The sequence below is a fragment of the Tachypleus tridentatus genome, chromosome 10 (genome assembly GCF_004210375.1).
Source record: "Tachypleus tridentatus isolate NWPU-2018 chromosome 10, ASM421037v1, whole genome shotgun sequence".
Classification (NCBI taxonomy): domain Eukaryota; kingdom Metazoa; phylum Arthropoda; class Merostomata; order Xiphosura; family Limulidae; genus Tachypleus; species Tachypleus tridentatus.
The window spans coordinates 173,666,608-173,687,016 of NC_134834.1; the positions used below are offsets into that span (position 1 = coordinate 173,666,608).

A 20,409-nucleotide genomic window follows, 5' to 3' on the forward strand; every position below is an offset into this window, starting at 1 on the left:
TTTGCTTTTGTGACCTGGATAATGAAATTTAGAAATTAACCTATTTTCTATGTAAACATGGGCAAATTTGCACATTTTCATTTACATGAGGTCTGAATAAAATAACATATGAATCAAGATTTACATGTATTTATACTAAAGTTAGACAAAAATGTTTAGAAGTGAGTATTTTTTTGAGATTTGTGACTGTTATCACTTTCATGTATCAGCTCCTAAATATAGTCTCAGCATTCGACTTAGTTTCACCAAGAAGTCATTGAGATCTCTAGATGGGGTAGTATGGGTTTCTCTTACCAGCTGCACCTCTGAAATTGTAATCTGGATCTTCAATGTCTACCTCCTTCTGATTTCCTGCTCTCTTCTGAGGATGGCTGCTTTCTCTCTGACGGAGTGGATACAGGGAGCTCAGGGCAGTGTGGCACTGGGGTGAGGGATGATGGAAGGTCCGGATACATGATAGCAGATGTATTCATGCCAGCCTAACATTTGAAAGGGTCCACCATGCAGAAGTAGCAATTGTTTGAGTGGTCAGTGGGTTCGTGCCAAATTCTTGGAATAGAAAACATCATTGCTTTCTTTTCCCTTATGTGCCATCCTGCAAAAGAGCAAAATTGTTATTATGAAGAATAAATTTATTTCATCCAATACTACTGTGTAAGAGGTTTATGCAAAATATTTTGTGATATTTTTTCTACAGTACTGGAAATTTAAAAAAAAAGATATTTAAATTTTAAAAAGTCTAAAGTTTGTATAATATAAAATCTTATTATTCAAGCAAGCAAAAATTGTCTGTCTTACCTTCTAGAGTTTTTTTGCAGTGCTTGCAGGTAAAATGAGGTGCCCAGGGTTTGTCTTGAACCCTGACAGGCATGCCGAAATATGCCTTGTAGGCTTAACACATTTTAGCAGATGGTGTCACAGTGATTTTTCACTCTTGTCTTGATAAATTGGCTACATACATAGCAGAATGTCTGGAGAATGCTTGCAGCTTCTTGATGCCATCTCTGATAAAATCAGATAGGTCTGTGTGTTCACTTAGGCAGCTAGAATAAAACTGAACTGGTGAGCCTCTGTGTGTGTGTGTGTGTGTATGTATGTATATTACATTACTATGGAAAGTTTTAGAAAATTCTAAAATGTTCTTGAAAGGTCTTGTAAGTTTGAGAAAATTCTCTATCAGCGACTTAGCACTGTATCTATCTGAAATGTTTTGGAAAATTTCATTACCCAGGTCACAAAAGCAAAGTTTGAAGAGAAAAATAGGGATTTTTCATTTACTTTAGGCGCAAGCAATTGGGTAGTAACACTTTCTGCTCAGGAACAAGAAAAAGTAAAAATTTTGTTACATAGTGTAACATACAAAAGGATGGAATTAGTTGCTGTTTTGACTGTCACATTAACATCAGTGACTACATGAGTGTATAACATATGATGGTTCATTAGCTTTGTAAATAATTTGTAGAGATGATGACTGTAGAGCACATTAACTTATTCCCATTTTTTCATATAATTTATCATTGAAACAAGAATAACTTACTTTCCATACTTAGTTGTGATTCTAGTGGAGACCCATCAATCTGCCAAGTGTTTGGGTTTCTTTGATACTACTTGACAGACTTTTGATCATTACTTTTTTAAGTCATTATGAAGATATTAATTTCAAATTAGAAAACTTTTGGGCCAAAGTTATTTTCATTTGAACTCTTAGAATAAAACTACAATGGATGCCCTGTTGTCTAGTTAGTAAGGCTATAATGAACCTTTCTCTTACATTTTTAATTCATATATTCTTAAACAACTGAAATAAAAAGCTCTTTTGCATCTCAAATAGGTTTAAGTGAATTGTATTTCAAGACTTTTATACCCAAATGGATGATTTGCATGTATACATGTTATGTCTCTTGGTGTGAAAGGTATGTGAAATGTATGAAATTATTCAATTCAGTATTTGTTTATGTGTAGATAATTCTTTTGTTATTAATATTTTGCTTCAATTTTTATTTTGTTTGTGGCAACTCAATTCTTTGTTTCAAAGAATTGACTATTTGATAGTAAAGATGACTGGAAAAGTTTTCTTCCAGGAAGTGGAAGCAGCTGTATTTGACAAACTGCTCATGCTGATGGGATAATTGGTGAAAGCTGACATCTTTATTTTATTTACAGAGTTTATTTTAATATTTCTTTTCCTTTGCACAGCACCAAATTGTATAAGAGGGACCACTATGCCAAAGCTCTCACCTGATGTTGCACAATGTAAGTGTAAAATTGTGTTTATGTACTGTATATAAGAATGTAATTAAGTATTGACTAATTTATTACTGGCAGCTATTTGTCCTAGTAACTTATTTTTATGGATATTTGGAAAAAGTTCTTTAAGTTATTTTGTTGCAACTTTTAGCTGCTTACTGATTACAAAATTTGTTTAGATGGTAACTTAAAAATAATAGGTAATTAAGCTATAGAAAATGACTCTTAAGAATTGTAAGAATTGCACCTCCTGTTAGTGTGTTTGTGTACACACACACACACACACACTAATTTTAGAAATGCATTCCTGCCTTGAGGGAAATTTACACTTTTGAATCTAAAAAAAGATAGAAACTAAACTTAGTCCTTCTTTACATGTTGAAAAACTTCAGTTGAAACGTATTTAGTATTACTTAATTCTATACATAAGAATTAAATAAATCATAAATGTTTAGTTGATTTTGAGTGAAAGCATTAGTGTTTGTGGCATAATCAGTAATTAAAAAAACTTAAAAAAAGGTAAACACTTTAAACTGATCCTTTGAAAAATAAAACAACAGTGAAATGTTTTTTTTGAAGCTTTGTCTTCACAGATATTTCTAATAAAAATATATTTTTTATCCTATATAATTTTAAAAATTTGAAGTTCCAAATTTTTTCAGGTACTCATTTTACTTTAAATTCAGTAAAATGAACCATACAGTAGACCAATTAAATTGGTGCATTTTGGCCTTTGAGGATTACTGATTTTTTAGTGGCCCTAATTTTCATATTTTCATCAACCTTCCTAACTTTGCTTCAAAACTGCAGGAGTCATTTTTTTTCAAAACATTTTTACTTTTTTGTGATTTAATATCACATCATTTATTGAAAAGAGCTGCAATTGCTAATTAATTGTAATTTTTGATTTTATTAATTGTTACAGCTGTAGCAAAATTGTAACTAAATGTAGTTATAAAAGAAATGTGAAGATTCCGTAATTATAGCCATACAGTATAAATCATGTTTTTGCAGACAAGTTTTTGTAGTCACCTCCAACAAAATGCTTGGTATAGTTTAAAATTTTGTTGGAAAATTTGGCCCATAAATAGTTTGGAGCTCAATTTTCAAGATTTATGGTGGATATGTTATCAGTTTTATATTCATTGAAAATGTATGAAATAGCTTAATAACACAGCTTTTTTTTATTTATACCATGTTAAAGTTTACTTTTCATGTGATTCTCAATCATTTCAATGACTTTTGAAAGAAATGAAAAATGCCTGGCTTATTAATTTTGTTTAATTAATGTCTGGATATTTTCATTTTAGCATTACGATAAGAACTTGAGTATGGAGAAATAGTATATTTCATGTTCGTGTTCTGTGTTCTTTTTACTTTATTGATTTATATAGGTTTAACTATGATGAAATGGTGTCAGCAATGTAAGTAGAGGCTCAGTCCAAATATAAGCCTAATTGGTCCAGTTAAAAACTATAACTGTAATTTTAAGTATTTAACGATTTCATAAAATTGTGTAGTGTTTAGACCAGAATTTTACTGCTTTTTTCCTGTCTTTGAGTAAAGCCTTGGATATTGCGAGTAAAACAGGCCTTAAGTCCATTTTGGTAATTTCTTTATTGATTATAGACTTCCTTTGGTCAGATGTATTGACTTGCTCATACACAAGCTAATGAAAATTTACAGATGTTTTTCCTTTTTTCAGTTTAAAAATAAGAATATTTGCATTACAAATTCATATAAAACATTGCTGTAAAACTATGATTACTTAGAAGAAACATAACCGTTATGAATGTAAATTAAGAATGAGTAAAATATATCTAAACTAATTTATGTAATCAACTTGCAGTAGTACGTTAAGTTAAAAAGATATCAAAGTACATCATATTAGCTAAACTCACTAATGCAATACAGAAGTGTGTTAATTATTTAATATTAATGCACAGTTTTTTGTGTGTGTGTGTGTGTGTGTGTTTTAATTCTTATACTTATGGAATTTTACATGTTCATATAAATACACATTGAATGTTGATGCACAGTTTCTTGTGTGTTTATTTTTACAGATGTAGAATTTTACTTTCATAAGTAATATTGAAATTATAAAACGTGGCTCTCGTACAGTTCATGTATTGATCTTATGTTCAACATTAGTAAATTATTTTTAACTGAACAAAAAAAAATTTTTTGTTTAATTTCATACCAGCTGCTGTCAATATCAGTAAACACTTCAGACAAACGGGGGTGGTCCCAACCGTTATCCAACTTCCTATGATAACACCTGGTAGTGGAAACATGCAAGGTTTACAGCCATGGGTCTCAACTGTGGTTATTCCTGAAACAAATCAAACTGTTTTTTCAGTAGCTCCACAAGAAAGATGTCCAGAAGTAAATTCTCTTGGAAGTCTTTCAGGTAAAAATGTGTCTTATTTTATCTTTACATAACTTATGATGTTTTTTACCATTATGTTTCATTACAATGTATGTGTTATAGAGTATATTGTTTACCAATAAATGTCAGTAAGGATGGGAAAAATGTGAAGTTTTTCTTGGTTTTCTACTAGTTTTTTTCTCTATTACCACTAAGTATTAACTGCTATTAATGATTGTTTTCAATTTTTTAAGTACAAAAGTTTCAGTGGTGGTTGTAAAGTGTTACTTGTTTTTATAGATCTTTTGGTTATTTACAATATCATTCTTAACCATCCTACCATGTATTCTTGAGGAAGACAGGAAAAGCTATATTGCTAAACTTTTATATATGTATCTAGATGGATGTTTAGTTACACTACCTGATGGAAGTAAGCCTAACCCTGTCCAGTTACTTCTAATTCAACAGCTTGCTGCCCAAGGGCTAGATGATAATCATGGGCAAAGAAAAGGAGAGAAGATTAAGGACCATAATAAACTTCAGACTAGAACTATCAGTGTATTGGAAGCAGGAAAAGCAAAAGAATTAAACAAGGTGAAGTCAACAAGGTTTTTTCTTTTCACAAGATCATTTTGATTATAAAGGGCACAAAAATATTTATGATGCTGAAACTTTCTTATTTATGTAAACTTTTCTGGGGTTTCAGGGCAAAGACCAGCAAGACTCTGGATGGACCATAAAAAGGAAAAAGGTGAAACTTCCCACAACCAAATGTGTTCCAAAAGGATTGCTAAACCATGTTGACAGCTATAGTCGAAGAAGATTTGGTGGTCGCCCACATATCATGAAATTTAGGCGAAATTCTAAGCAAGAAACTAACAGTTTGCGCCAGCTGTTAATTCAAAGCCATAATTCTAAACCTCTTGGGTCTAATTCAAAATTTAACAGGTTAAAACCTAATGGTAAACCACAAGTTAACATTAGCAGTGGTGTACATCAACCTGCAACATCAATAACACCTGCCAACTGCTCAAAAATTGATATGTTTAATTCAGCTTTACTACAGGAAACAGTACCATCTTACCAAAACAAATTGGCCACCACTCAAGAATTACAAATAGAATCATCAGAAAAAATAATACCATATTGTGAAACTAATGTGAGGACAGATTTAGAGGACAGAACATCTTTATATGATGAAGCAGAAAACATTTCCCCTGTGTCAGCTGAAACTTTCTTATCTCCAAATGAATTAAAACATAACTACTATGGAAATCATCAAGCTAGTGGTCAAGTCTCTTGGGTGGGAGAAAATCTAAATTCTGAAAATGTTACTGAGACAAGTAAGCAAAGTTTACATAATGGAAAAGATGTTAAAGAGTTTTCCAAAGGAATAGGAACAATTGAAGATGGAGTTTTTCAGCTCCAGTCACTTAGTGAAGAAGGAAGAAATACTGAAAATGTTTTGTATCATTTGTCTTTTGTAGAAGGAAATGATAGAATTGACAATGGTACTGAGCTATCAGTGAATGATGTTCAGAAAATGAGAAGAAATGATGAAATTTCTTTGGCTGAAGTAAAAGATGTTGCTGCAAGCATTTATCATTTAGCTTTGAATGAGGAAAATAAAGGATCTGGGTTATTTAAAAAAACTGGAGAAACCCCTGATACTGTCCAGTCAGAGAATCCAAATCTTACCCAATCCAAAGGTCAGGAGTTAGATTTTAGTTCTTATGATCCTCATTCATTTTTGAATTTGGAGCAAATTTATAATGATGATTGTAGTATTAAGACATTTACTGAGACTCCTGAAAAATGTAATACTTTAAAATTGGACTGCAAAAGCTTACTTGAAAATGAACACAGTTTTTGTGGAACTGACTGTCATGAAACCAACCAAATTGTTTTTGATCCATCTTCAATGTATAACCTAAATCAACCAGTTAGTCAATTATCTAGTCTGGATTCTTTGACAAGTAAAATAACAGACCAGATTGAACAAAATCAATTGGTTTCTTACTCATGTACAACTGAGGTTCCTGTATCTTCAGCTCTAACCTTTGTTCATCAGAATCAAGAACTACCATCCTTCTCTGCAGCTGAATGTAATATCAGAAATATCCAGAAAACATCCAGTGCCCTAAATCACTCAGTTCAACTGAACTCAGATGCTAGACAACCTAACCAAGCATCTAATCAGGTTGTGTGTGATGACCTTTTGAGTTATACTGTTTCTGAAAGTTCTGTGGCCACAACTACTACTAAGACACCTCAGACATTGTCTTATACTTCAGGCTGTGTGGAAAGACCAGCACTTACCACTGTACTAACTTCTACAGATCCTGACCAACCTTCATACTTGAATAATCTCTTTCAGCCTGTAGTTATACAAAATCCTGTTTCAAATTGTAGTACATTTACTCCAAAGACATTGGCATCAAGTGGCTCATGTATTGGTCAAGCTGTGTTCACTACATCTATGAATGAACTAAAAACTGTCCAAGCAACTCCTCAAGCCTCTGGTCAGAAATCTCCTGATTCTTCACTGTTTGCTCTCTTGAATGGAAAATTAGTGAATGTTCCCCTACAATTAATAAGTTCTCATGATACTAGCCATTCCGGTGGTCCTGGATTATCTGATAACCAAAGGATGGTGCAGTTTATTTCATCTGAAAACACTAACAATCAAAGTGTTGGTGTTCTTTCTGTTAGTCAACCTACAGTATCCAGTGTAACAGATGGTCAGTCAGTCAATGTACAAGGTGTTAATGACCAAACTCTAAGCACTGCTGTTCAACTTGTAAAAGCTATAGCAACAAACATAGAAGCTATTGGTCAAAACTCGTCCACAATGAATTCTGACCCTTCTACCACAGCAACCAACAGCTTTCAGTCTATGAACCAGGAGACACTAACAGCTGCAGTGGAAGTAGTGAAAGTAATTGTTTCAACAATGCAGGAAGCTAGTCAGCAGGACATGTGTAAAACAGTACAAAGCAAAGTCTGCACAAGGCCATCTGGGACAGATTCCATTCCTGTGTTCACAACAGTTGCACTCCCAACTAATATAAGTTTAGAACCGGTTGTATTAAGTAACAAAAAGCAAGGAAATGGTGAAGAGTTTAAAATTTTTCAAAGTCAGGGTTTACTTGTTAATGAACCTACACACATTCAGAATAGTGTAGTTGGCGAAAACAATTTTAGTCTAAGTACTGAAAAAGCCCTTCAGAATGAAAATAAAGATGGAAAAGCAACCATTCAAAACAGCATAGAAAATAGCATGCTTGATGATAGCAGTAGGGTTTTCTTGTCTCCATGTGTTGAAGAAGAAAGGATTAGTGCAAATCCCTTAAGTGGAAATCATATTGGAGAGGACCTACTGAAAAAACCTGAAAGCTTAGAAAGAAGTGAAGTAAACTTTGTTGGACAATCAGTAGAATCAAATTCAAACAATTTTGTTTATAATTGGCAATCAACAGATCAAGGAAATGGGCAGAACAAAAGTGACACTAACTTTGACCTGTTTGGTGTGACAGCATTACCAGAGTCAGAGTTATTGAACATGATTAACCCAACAACATTTGAATAATGATTTGATATTCATATGGTGAGAATATTTGTACATTTTCAGTTCATTAATGAAAATAATACAAATCTTCCAAAACATTTATCTGTTGTTGTTCACATATTAAAATTGTATTTTGATTTAAACCTTGATTATAAATTATTTCCAATCTAGTATTAGGTTGTCCAGAAATAAATGTTTTTTAACTGCAAAGTTTGGAAATGTATAAACCAGTGTTGTAAAGCATGCTTTAATCAAAGTAAGCACCATTTACTTCAACACATGTAACAATGCTGTTTATGCCTCTGCTGTAGAAATCAGAGTTTCTATGGTCATTGAACTCCCTGTAAACTTCTTCTACAGTTGCCTGGTTTTGAAGCATTTGTTGTTCAAACAGTTGTCAAAGTGCTTGAAAAAATGAAACTCTGTAGGGAGAAGGTCTGGGGAATAAGGTAGATGAGGCAAAACCTAGATTCCCAATTCATTCAATTTTTGGGGTAGATTTTGTTGATCTTTAGTAAGCTCATGCAGAACACACTTATCCAACTTTTTTGTCTTTTCAATCATACTCGGGTGGTTGGCAATACTTGATCTACTTGTGCCTAGCTTTTCTGCAAGTTTGCATACTGTTGTGCAAGGGTCTGTCTCAACTGCCTCCCTTAATGTGTTTCATCTAAGGATGGCTTCCTTCCACAACCTTTGTGGTCTTCAAGACTTTCTTCTCCATGTCAAAACCTTTGGAACCAATACTGAAGTGTGCATTCAGTAACAGATCCATGGCTGAATGCCTGGTTGATGTTCCATGTAGTTTTGGTAGCTTTTTGTTCAAGTTTGAAGTTGTAGAGAAAAATCAGGTGAAAGTCCTTCTCCTCCGTGGTGCCTTGGGGGTTCTGAAACTTACTCTGAGTAGAGCTGAAACAGCAGACAATTAAGACACCTTGGAACCGATCAACCAACAATAAGCTACTCAATATTCAGCTTCTAAATGTCATTGTGAAAATTCCAACATTTATTTCTGGACAACGTAATAAATATATAATAACAAGTTGAAGCAATTTTTATTAATGTAAAACTCGTAAACACAGTGAAATATGTAAACTTAGCAATCAGTTAATGTTAGTGTTAATAAAATAAATTTTTGTTTTTATCTAAAACTATGAATAACTTTTTATACAAAAGCCTGTTCAGATATATTGTTTTTTTTTTCTGTTTTGGGGTCCTGCTGTCTTGGTGAGTTTCAAAGAAGTAATATAATGCCAAAATTTCTTATCACATTTAAATTTATCAGTGCCAGAAATAGATAATTGTGATGTATGTGACTGAGATTGAGTGTTTGTGGTTTCAAAAAATAATCTCAAAAATTCATCACTATTTCAATTTTATTTTTTAGGATCTTGTTTCTTTCTTTTTTTCAAATACAAGTTTGCAGATTAGCATTAGAAAAGAAAATGCCCTATTCATATGCATTTAGTGCTGTTGTTTGCTCATGTTAAAAACTGCCTTTTTAGGTAGTGTTGGGATTTAATAATTTCTAACATTAAGTATATTGAAAAGTTTTAGGCAAATCTTAAAATCGATTGCTGTGGTACAGTTCTTTCAAAATGGGTAATTTGTTTTTATTACTCCAATTTGCTTCTTTAATAAAGATAAAGCAGTAGTGGTCCTTTCACATATTTTCCTTCACAATTATTTTACTTATTATGGTACATTGGTGAGTTTCAGCTATTGGCAGTTTTATTTTAGCTGTGTTATATTTCACTGGTTATAAATTTCTGCAACACCTTTGTTTTTTTTTCCTTTAACAATGATAAAAATGTTGTTACATGTTTCCAGATATCAGAATCAAGATTTGGCCAGCAAGGTATGTGTTTGATAGTGAAGATTGTGTTATTGAAGTATTTTTTGTTTTGGGCCAAGGTGTAGAAAAGAAAAATCAACAAGAGAGACAGTAATGTTTATAAGTAACTTTTATTTGTACTTACATTATTTTTCTTAACATTCATCTGGAAAGTGATAAAACATTCAAACATTTGGTTAGAAATTATAATGGCAACAGTTTTTTAAAAAAAATAACATATCTACTTAATGAATAACATTTATCTAGTAACTTACTAGTAAACTGTGTTAAAGTTTAAATATGTTTTGTCACTGAGAATCTCTTAGTTAATTTTTTTTGTCAAAACACCTTGCAAAAAAATTTTACTTTTCATTCATGTATACTTTCCAAGTATCGGTACATAAAATTATGACAAATATCTTGTTCATATCTATAAAGACATTTCCAGCAATGGACAACTAGCAATTAGTTTAAAGTTTGACTCTCTACAATAAAAATAAAGTGAGATTTTTTTGCTTGTCTTTAGTATAGCTAATAGTTTTTAAGTGAACAGTTCTGATGAGTGACAGTAGTTGTCACTTATTAATATTCTTTTGTAAAAGAATTTACTTGTACATAGAATAATTAAACTGTTTTTCTTTTTTATTCCAACTCAATTTTTTTGTTGGTCACGAATTCCCACATATCTAAGATTTCATTTGGAATTTAATTGACTGTGAAACTATGTAAAGTTTGAAATAAAGAGTAACTTCTTTAGAGAACAAGTTTTGCTCCTATTTCATGTCATACATTAAGATACATGATTGTTAATTGCTAAAATTGTAAAACCGGTCTTAAATAACAGTAGGAAAGCTTGAAATATAGATCTTTGTGTTTCAACATAACGTCAGTTATCTAATTAGTACCATGTTCCAAAATTTTAAAACTACAATTTTATCATGAAATAAGATGGAAGAAATATTTGTAGAGGTAGTAATATTTCTGTAAAATAAAAATAAAATCATGAAGACATCTGTGGTGATACTTCATGAGTTAACATATTCCTTTTTCACTTTATATTGTTCTACACTACACATACATGTCTGAATTGTTTGCTTAACATTTTATTAGCTTTCAGTTAATCATGTACTGTTTTTACTTGAATAGTTTTTGAGTGAAAACCATAGCTTCAATTGTTTCTTTCAGTTGTTAAACTACATATGGAATGGTTGGTATATTCCATGGAATGTCATGATGTTTGTATTTCTTGCCATATGTGAAGCCAGAATGTGATGTGTTGAATGCCACATCTGTAAACTTTTCTCTCTGTGTGTGTGTATATATATGTATATATAAATATTCTTGTAAGCAGTGAACACTGAGTTTAAGGGTGTACTTATAAAGTCTAGAACAATTCTGTAGATATTGAACCTAAAATATTTTTGTTATAGCATAGTTAATCATGATTTGTAACTGATACTACAGTGAGAGTTTTTGAAATATGTTCTGTCACTTTTTACATAATTAGTAAAAGTTAAATGTATAATTATTTAATCTCATAGAAATTTTGCTGTGTGTATTTTTAAAGTAAAATATTTTCATGTTAATCATTCAGAGTTTATTTGTTATTGATTTTCTTAGTAGCCAACTAATCTCAGTATTGATAGTTGTCCAGTGAGTATTACATCAAGACAAAACCTCTTAAAAACACTTGTTTGTTGTTTTTCTCCTTCTAACAAAGAAATAAGGTTGTATGAAAGTGATATCACGTAACAGAAATACAAGTTATTGTATACATTGCACAAGTTTGTGTTGTCCATTAATGGTGTAAAGTACACAATAGTGTGTGTTGAGCAGTCATTGTATAGTTGTCATCACTTATTGTAGGATATATGTAGTAGCTCTGTGTTTGTGTTGTTGATACCAAAATCTTAATGTCTTGTGGCAGCATTCAAGTCTTCAAGAAACACAGGCCATTCTATGTGTGTTTGTGTATACATACACATATCTATATTGTGATCACCATGAAATGTATCTTGATACTATTTGGAGTGAGCTGGAGTCTATACTGTTGATTTTGTGAAAAAAAAAAAAAAATATACAATGATTTTCTGTAAATTGTATTTTCTTTCATTACAAGGATTACTAAAACCTACTAGTTTGCTTTTTTTACTAAATTTTTTTTTGAAATTCTTCAAACTTCACTTTTCTTTTTACTGGTATTTTGTATTATAAAGGATATTTACAAACATATTTCACTGTTCGTTATGAATGATTTTGTTTTTATAAATTGTGTTCGAGATCAGTTTTTATCAGATGCTACCATGGCTTGTAAAATATATATATATATATGGCTTAGATGACAGTTCTATTTTTGTATTTTTTGAAGCTTTTGCATTGCTTCATATGTCAATGTTGTTGTTTTTTTCTTTTTTAAGTAAAATAAAACAAGTATGAATTTCCTTTTAAAATTTAAAGCAGGGACTTGGTCATAACTGACCTTATAATATTATACCATGATTGGCTTGATTTGTATCAGCATATTTTTTTTAAACTAACAATAAAAGCTTTAGTCAGTTAATATTTTACCTGTATGTGTTTATTGAACTAGAATATTGATAAGGAATTTAAAGAACACACTTTACTGTATTACATAAATATCAGTGATGATGGTAGCTGAATGTATCTCAAGATGGCTGGTATGGGTATTAAAACTGTTATTAAAATAAAATAGAGAACCATTTTTTCGATTTTCTTAGGTCATCTTCAGGTTAACGAAGATCGAAACATTGTTTTCTGCTTTACTTTAATAAAAGTTTTAATACTCATAACCAACTGTCTTGAGATACATTGCTACTTCCAGTAGATATCGTCATGAATGGTAGCTGAATGTTTTTACTTTGTCTCCTAAGAACACATTTATGTGTAATATCTTGAGTAAGAATTCTGTTGTAAAATTATATCAGATATCTTGTGAGAAAATTAGTTTTCTTTGAATAAAAATTATGAAACAAATCTAAAAGTTAGTCTTGTTACAAGATGTTTTTTTTTACATACCAGAAAGAAGTTTTGAGGTGTATAATTTGCTGACTTCATAAGTTTTAAACTAGTAAGAACTTTCTCAGAACTGGATCATTGAATTTAAATAAACTAATATTGATAATTTAAACATTTTGAATTAGTCACCAGTAACTAATTGTTGATTATTGTGTTAGTTTTTTTAATGACACTAATCATAGCTTAGAATTATTTTAAGTTATCTCAAAATGATTAATTTTTATTTGAGGCATTCCCAGAAAATATTGAGGTTTTAATGAAATAACTTGGTGTTAAAATAGTACCTTAATATAAACTAAGTTTTTAATTTTGTATAGTTTTTAATAAATGGCTATAATTTTTATTCAAACTTGAGGAAAAGATTTTTGAAAAATTGGTTGTAAGAATCTGCCTTTTTTTTTTTTTGACAGCAATAGTTTATGGAAAACAAAGATAAAAGTTTATGGCTCATTTTGTACTTGCAGTTTTAACTATGTTAGTATTGTGGTTTACTTGGACAGCAGTTGATACAGAGACTAGATGATATTTGATATAGTTTTTTAACTACTAGAAATAGCAATTCCAACTAACAGTTTAGTTATTTAACCAACATTGTGTGCTGAGCATGTTCCTTTTATGTCTGGTTGCTCAAAAGATTACCTTGTTAAGACATTTCTACCAAACAACCAGTCAGTGAGTTCTCAAAACTACCTAAAACATACTAAAGATTATTTAACCCAGTTTATACTCTCTCTGTGCTCATGGTTAGTACTCTGGCATATTAATACATAGAAACATTTTATATATAGATTATATCTTAATTAACTAAGCAAATTATTGCATACAGTGTACTTACAAATGTTTTTAAAATATATTGTTAAGTTCCCCCATGGAACAGCGATGATGCTTTGGATTTATAGTGCTTTGAGTTCAGTTCTCCTCAGTGGACACAGTAGGTAGCTCAATGTGGTTTTGCTATATAAAAACACACGTGTTGTTTTAATGAAAATGAAAATATCTTTGCAAAAATGAACAGTCTGACAAAAGAAAAACAAAATACAAGCTTTCTTCTCGTAACTATTTTGGAATCCAGTAATAAGTGAGAAGTGAAATTTGACTAATTTGCATTATAAAAAGTAGCAATTGACCTTGCTTTTAATACAATTTTAAACTAGCTCACAACTACCATCATAATGCTTATGGATCTTGAGTGGTGGTGTATTTAAACTAATATGAATTATGGAAACATTGACATCTTATTTCAAGTTAATATTTTGGTCATAAAAATTAATCTTTCAGTAGCACAGAAGAAAGTTAATGGACTTATGAAAAACTCTGTTTTTGTACTTGTTATAAGCACAGGTTAGATAGCCCATTGTGTAGTTTTGTGCTTAACTACAAACAAATGATGATTATTATATTTTTGAAGCTCATATTAACATTGTAATTTCAGAAGTGAGACTTCCATTCTTTACATTTAGCTTTAATAGCATACCAATTAAAACTATTTTGAGTTTTGTACAACTTTGAGAGTCTCTATTTGACAGAGTTAGGCATGTGACTTGAATGGACTTTTGAACTATTAATACAGTGAAGTTCTCATTAATTGTGCCTGACATTGTCTCATCACTTTTGTCTGTAAGTGTGAATGCTCTATTTTGCGAGATTATTAATAGTAATGTTTCTTTACCCTGTAAGCTGCCCGTGGATAACTTTTAATTGTATTTTGTGATGACGAGAAACCAGTTAAAGTAAAAATGTATCTTAGGATGGCTGATATGGGTGTTAACACTTTTACCAAATTAAAGCAGAAAACAATATTTTAACCTTCTTAGGTCATCTTCAGAAAACTGCGAGTACAAAATAAGCCATAAACGTTTATCAGAAGATGACCTAAGGTCGAGATGAATACTTTTCAATATATACGTTTCTCTACATATAGTAGTAGGAAAACAGTGACACGTGCACAGGTGATAACCAAACACTGTATAAACGTTTCATCATCCTATACTTGAGGATTTATTCTATTTTACTGATGATGTGCGATCGTTGCCTTGCCTAATTGACAACGTGTTCTCACAGATGTATCAGCAATTTTTTGAATAATTTACCGAGATCACGTTTTTGTGTTAAGTTCAAATGGTTAAATATCTGGAGGTTGTATATTCAGTCTTTGATGTTGTATAGTGGCTGTGTCGGTAGCAACGTAGCTTGTTTGCGACGTCTCTACCTCCAGTACAGCTAGAAATTGAATAAGCAAACACACACAGTTAAATACTTGTACTATAACATGAGCACTTTGATTAATTGTCAATATAAATTCAGCCTTTTTTTTTTCAGGCATAAAACATACTTGTTCATGCATTAGCTTCATCACTGCAGAAAACAGTAATAATTAACTAAAATACATTTGAAAATTCAATGATACTACTATCTCTTTCTTGAAAGTAAGACTGTGATCTGCTGTTTTTGGATTCAATCTAGTTAGCACTAGAGGGTTTTCTGCAAAACAACACGTCATATGTTACATGAGCAAAATTCAGAGTACCTGGTACATGGCAAATCGGATTAGGATCTGGAAACTTCAGTAGCCATAAAAGCTCAAACTTTTATCTATATATCACTATCAGTGCGTACCATGTGGTTGATGTTATGCCAGTTCTATGGTTCCTTGAAGTATATGATGTTCATATTCTGAATCAGAAAGTATACAGTATGAGAAAGATCGCTATAAGCGGAAAAGCCAATATGTAAATATAATAATTGATTCATAATACGAGTCTTCTCTCGTATATATAATAATCTGCGTGTTTATTTGTCAGTTATCTAACTATTAGTAGGTCACTTTGCGAACATCAAGCAAACTTTGTGTGTTGATAGTTTGAAACAGGGGCATGATAATAGGAGTCCAAAATCCTCTCCACCATTATTATTACTGTTATTGAGCATCTATTCTCTTTGGCGTAAATTAATATTAACTCAATTTAACTTAAATTTGCTATAAAACAACGTACAAACATATGTACATATCTCTTGGTAAGTATGTTAATCTCTGTGAAGAATGCAATGAAAAACATGTTGCCGCCAGTATTGGAATACCACATGAACTCAGTTGAAGTTTCTACTCTAACAGCCATCATAAGTCTGATATGAGGAGCCATTTCTTGAAATATACGCACTTCCTACTTTGATCTGTGATTTTTCAAATTTGACCATCAATTAATCCGTGTGAAATACAATGGAAGAACACGACAGCCATGTTTGAAAGTAGGTAACAGAAAGCACCCCTACTGTCACTACCTCTTCCTTCAAAGTGATCTTGACCATCGCATGGTGTATATCGTGTTTTAGATATATATGTAATAAGCTATCAAAGTTTATATGAAATCCTTTGTAAAGTACTCATATAAATAAATTATGTAAAGTTAGGTTTTTATGTTATTTATCCCAGCATCCACCTGCACAATTTTAAAAGTTCATAACCCGGACAAAGAGTGGGTATCTCAGCTTGTCGTACTAATAACATATATGTATGCGAAGTCTAGTCGTACTCGTATTATTTGATTGGGTGGTAGTAAATCAAGTCACTAACTACCGGATAATAACAGAAAGTGATGTGAAGTTTCATACTCATTGCTGAAAACGTTATGAGTGAGGAAGACAGGAACGGCGTGTACAAAGCTCTCATTGTCTTCTCCCAGTGTTTCATGTGGCTAATTAATAGACGGTCATTGACTACAGAAGTGCGTTTCGAGCAGAAGTTGAAAGGCCACAGATCAAAGTAGGAAGTGGGTATAACTTAAGAAATGGTTCTTTATATCATCCTTATGGTAGCTGTTGGAGTTGAAACTTCAGCTGAATTTATATAGCATTCCAGTATCGGCAGCTATGTTTTTTTTATTACGTTCCTCACAGAAGGTGTTAACACATTTTCTAAGATATATATAAAGACGTTTGTGTGCCCTCCTCCTCACTATTTGTATACTGTTTCATAGCAAGTGTAAGTTAAATTGAGGTAACATTAATTTACGTCAAAGAGAATAGATGGTCAATAACAGCAGTAATGAGGGTTGAGTTTAGTAAAGCGACCTACCAATAATTACATAATGAACAGACACACAAATTTTGGGTATTACATGCGAGAAAAATTCATATTATCAATCAAAGAAAATATACTTAATCGGCGTCTTCACTTACAGTAATGTTTGTGAAACTGTACTTTTTTCGATTCAGAATATGAACGTCACATACTTGAGGGAATCGTAGAATTGGCATCACATCGGTCACGTGGTATGCATTGATAGTGATATATAAACATACGTTTGAGCTTCTGTGGATACTGGAACTTCCAGGACCTTACTCAAACTTGCCGTATATCAGGCACTTTGAATGATGTTTTAAAAAAATAACATAGTGCTGACTAGATAAGATCCAAGAACACAAGACTACAGTCGTGCATTCATGAAAGAGATAGGAGTATCGTTGAACATGCAAAATAGTGTTCCACGGTACTGTGACTAAATGTTTGTACATATAATCAATATAATGTCCTAGTGTAACTCTGAAATTACCAAGGTTCTGATCTTGCAATAAACCTTTTATCCTTCAAACAGAGATTTAAGGCTGGGCGACCACTTAAGTCTCACACGTGCTTTTTACCTCCCAGTGGCACATCAATATATCTGCGGACTCGCACCGCGAGTAACCAGGTTTCGACACCTGTAGGGGGCAGAGCATAGATAGCCCAATGTGTAGTTTTGTGCTTAATCCAAAACAACAACAACACTTAGTTTTTAGAGGTCCAGCATTAGTTTTGGTGGGTAAATCGCTCGACTCTGTTTGTTTTTTGATTTCGCGCAAAGCTACACGAGGGCTAATTTAGCAGTGTAAGACTAGAGGAGAGGCATCTAGTCATCACCACCCACCGCCAATTCTTGGGCTACTCTTTTATCAACGAATAATGGATTGACCGTTACATTATAACTCCCACACGGCTGAAAGGGCGAGCATGTTTGGTGTGACGGGGATTCGAACCCGTGACACTCGGATTACGAGTCGAGTGCCTTAACCACCTAGCCATGGTGGGGCCCTCGTAATCTGAGGGTCGCGAGTTCGAATCCCCGTCGCTCCAACTACGCTCACTCTTTCAGCAGTGATGGCGTTATAATGTTATGGTCAATCCCATTATTCGTTGGTAAAAGAGTAGCTCAAGAGTTTGCGGTGAGTGGTGATGACTAGCTGCAGCATTATATCGCTAAATTAGGGATGGCTAACACACATGACCTTCGTGTAGCATTGCACGAAATTGAAAAACAAACATAATTTTTAGAAAATTGTTTATATATAAATAATTTATAAAGAATAAACGTCATATATAAAATTAATTGTTCTACTTATATTATTACTAAATTGATTCAAGAATTTCTAAAAATTAGTGTAATTGCTAAAAAAGTTTGATCCAGTCATGAGAGAATATTTGTGTTATGTCATGAAAAATTAAACACGCGATTATTGGTCAGTAAGACCACAAAGAGTGAGTTGATTGATTTAATGGCTGAAAACGAGAAAAGTAAGATGCAAAACAAAATGAAGGGAACTAAATACAATGTGTTTATTTTGGTTTGTACACATGATTTAAGTTATGTCGAACAAATGACAGTGTTATTACATTATGTTGAATGTGACACTGGGGAAGATAATTTTATCAGTTTGTTGTGCATCAAACAAGTAAAAGTAAAACTTAAGATTAAATATTCTTTATTGTCATCTTAAAATGGTTGAAATTTAAAGGTCTTTTTGAGAATCATCGCATGCTGACAAACAGAAAGCTATGGTTTTACGTATTTTCTCTACTGATGAAAAGGTTTTTGAATTTGGTATTTTCAATGAACATTAGCATTAATTTAAGTTTCTGATCTTACTTGCAAGTTTCCTGTGAATGATTAGCCATAAATGTTAGCATTTTACTTCGAATCATATTCCTCTATCTAATACCCAAAGTTCTCTGAATAAATGTTTCAATATATGTGACAAAAATATTATTTGTAAAATTTGTGATTTTACTTAAATATATTAATGATTGAATAACTATATGGAGGTCTGTATTGGATGGCTAACTACACCTACTAGGAACATGAATAATAATTTCATGGATAATAATGTAGTAGAAAGTATACAAAAGTTTTGCACTAAATGAAATGTACATATTGAACATGCACCATCAAATATTTAGAAATACACATTTCTATCACTATGTAAAGTTGTAAAGAAAAAATTCAATAAACTACATTCGTTGCCTTTTAAATTCAATGACATACAAAAGCGTAGAAAAAGACCCTGATGAGTCCCATTAAATATCCAATATAAATGAAATATCTGCTCGGTTTGAGATTGCCTCTATCGTTTACATTCAATGTTAGAATGATAGAAATGGAAAGATGGCCTATGTGCAATTAATTTTCGTCAGCATTATGTGCAAATATACAAACCAGCAAGAATCAAGCTCTGGGCAAAGAGTAGTGAACATTTTTTCAGAAAGGTAAAAATATAATTTTTTTGCAATAGCAATGGTTAGAAATGGCTATTTACATAGATCTTTTAAAATCAAACTTTAGCAAAACAAATCATCTTGTGAAGATAAACATGAAAATTAAATTATTGTATATTATTTAGGAATGTACATAAGTATCCTTTTAAGGGCAAATACATGTTGTGCAATATATTAATTATATATTTAAGACTGTGAATTAGTAATAAATATTTTACGTGTGAAATGTAAGAAAATGCAAATTACGTATAGAAGTGAAACTAGAATAAAATAGTACTCTAATTTAAATGTGCTAACACCATCGAATCTATGGCTATACCATCCAACTTTGTGAAACTTGTGTAATACAATAAATAATAAATATATATTTGTATATATTAAAAGAAAATCATAAACATAAATTAAGATAAGTTAAAATCTATACACAGTCCTACCGGAAGATAGTAAAACTGTTCATCTATAGAAACACCAACTGTCTCTGCAAAACCTATGTTGCTAATATTTGTTTCAGTACTGCTAATTCTGCGATTTAACCAATATGTATAAATTATATCTGTATAAAACATATTAGGATTTTTGTATAAGTGAAAGCACAATCAATTTGAAAATGTAAAATATGTGATGTATTTGAATGCTGTATTTATCATAGAGTAAAATTATAACTGGTTTAAGTTTGATTACTGGCAAGTTTAACACGTGACGTTACAACAGATAAACATCAGTAAGTAGACTGTTTCATTAGTTTCATTATCTCGCTCAAATACCAACATATAGAAGTGAAAAATGCTGATGAGAGAATCGTATGACGTAGTCCTATTAGCAGTGCATTT

At 31.8% G+C, this 20,409-nt stretch overlaps 1 protein-coding gene across 4 annotated transcripts in view; it reads left to right on the forward strand.

The window, feature by feature from the left end:
- LOC143230940 (uncharacterized) overlaps window positions 1-12,577 on the forward strand; it is an 85,892-nt gene extending 73,315 nt beyond the window's left edge. For 3 of the 4 annotated variants that reach the window (XM_076465279.1, XM_076465278.1, XM_076465277.1), the window contains 5 exons: window positions 2,197-2,253; window positions 4,451-4,657; window positions 5,016-5,209; window positions 5,322-8,222; window positions 10,014-12,577. In XM_076465279.1, the coding sequence (XP_076321394.1) occupies window positions 2,197-2,253; window positions 4,451-4,657; window positions 5,016-5,209; window positions 5,322-8,204 (3,341 nt within the window). In that variant the 3' untranslated portion in view covers window positions 8,205-8,222; window positions 10,014-12,577. The remainder of the gene's footprint in view (window positions 1-2,196; window positions 2,254-4,450; window positions 4,658-5,015; window positions 5,210-5,321; window positions 8,223-10,013) is intronic. The other variant, XM_076465280.1, reaches the window with a different exon arrangement.
- Window positions 12,578-20,409: the final 7,832 nt, after the last annotated feature.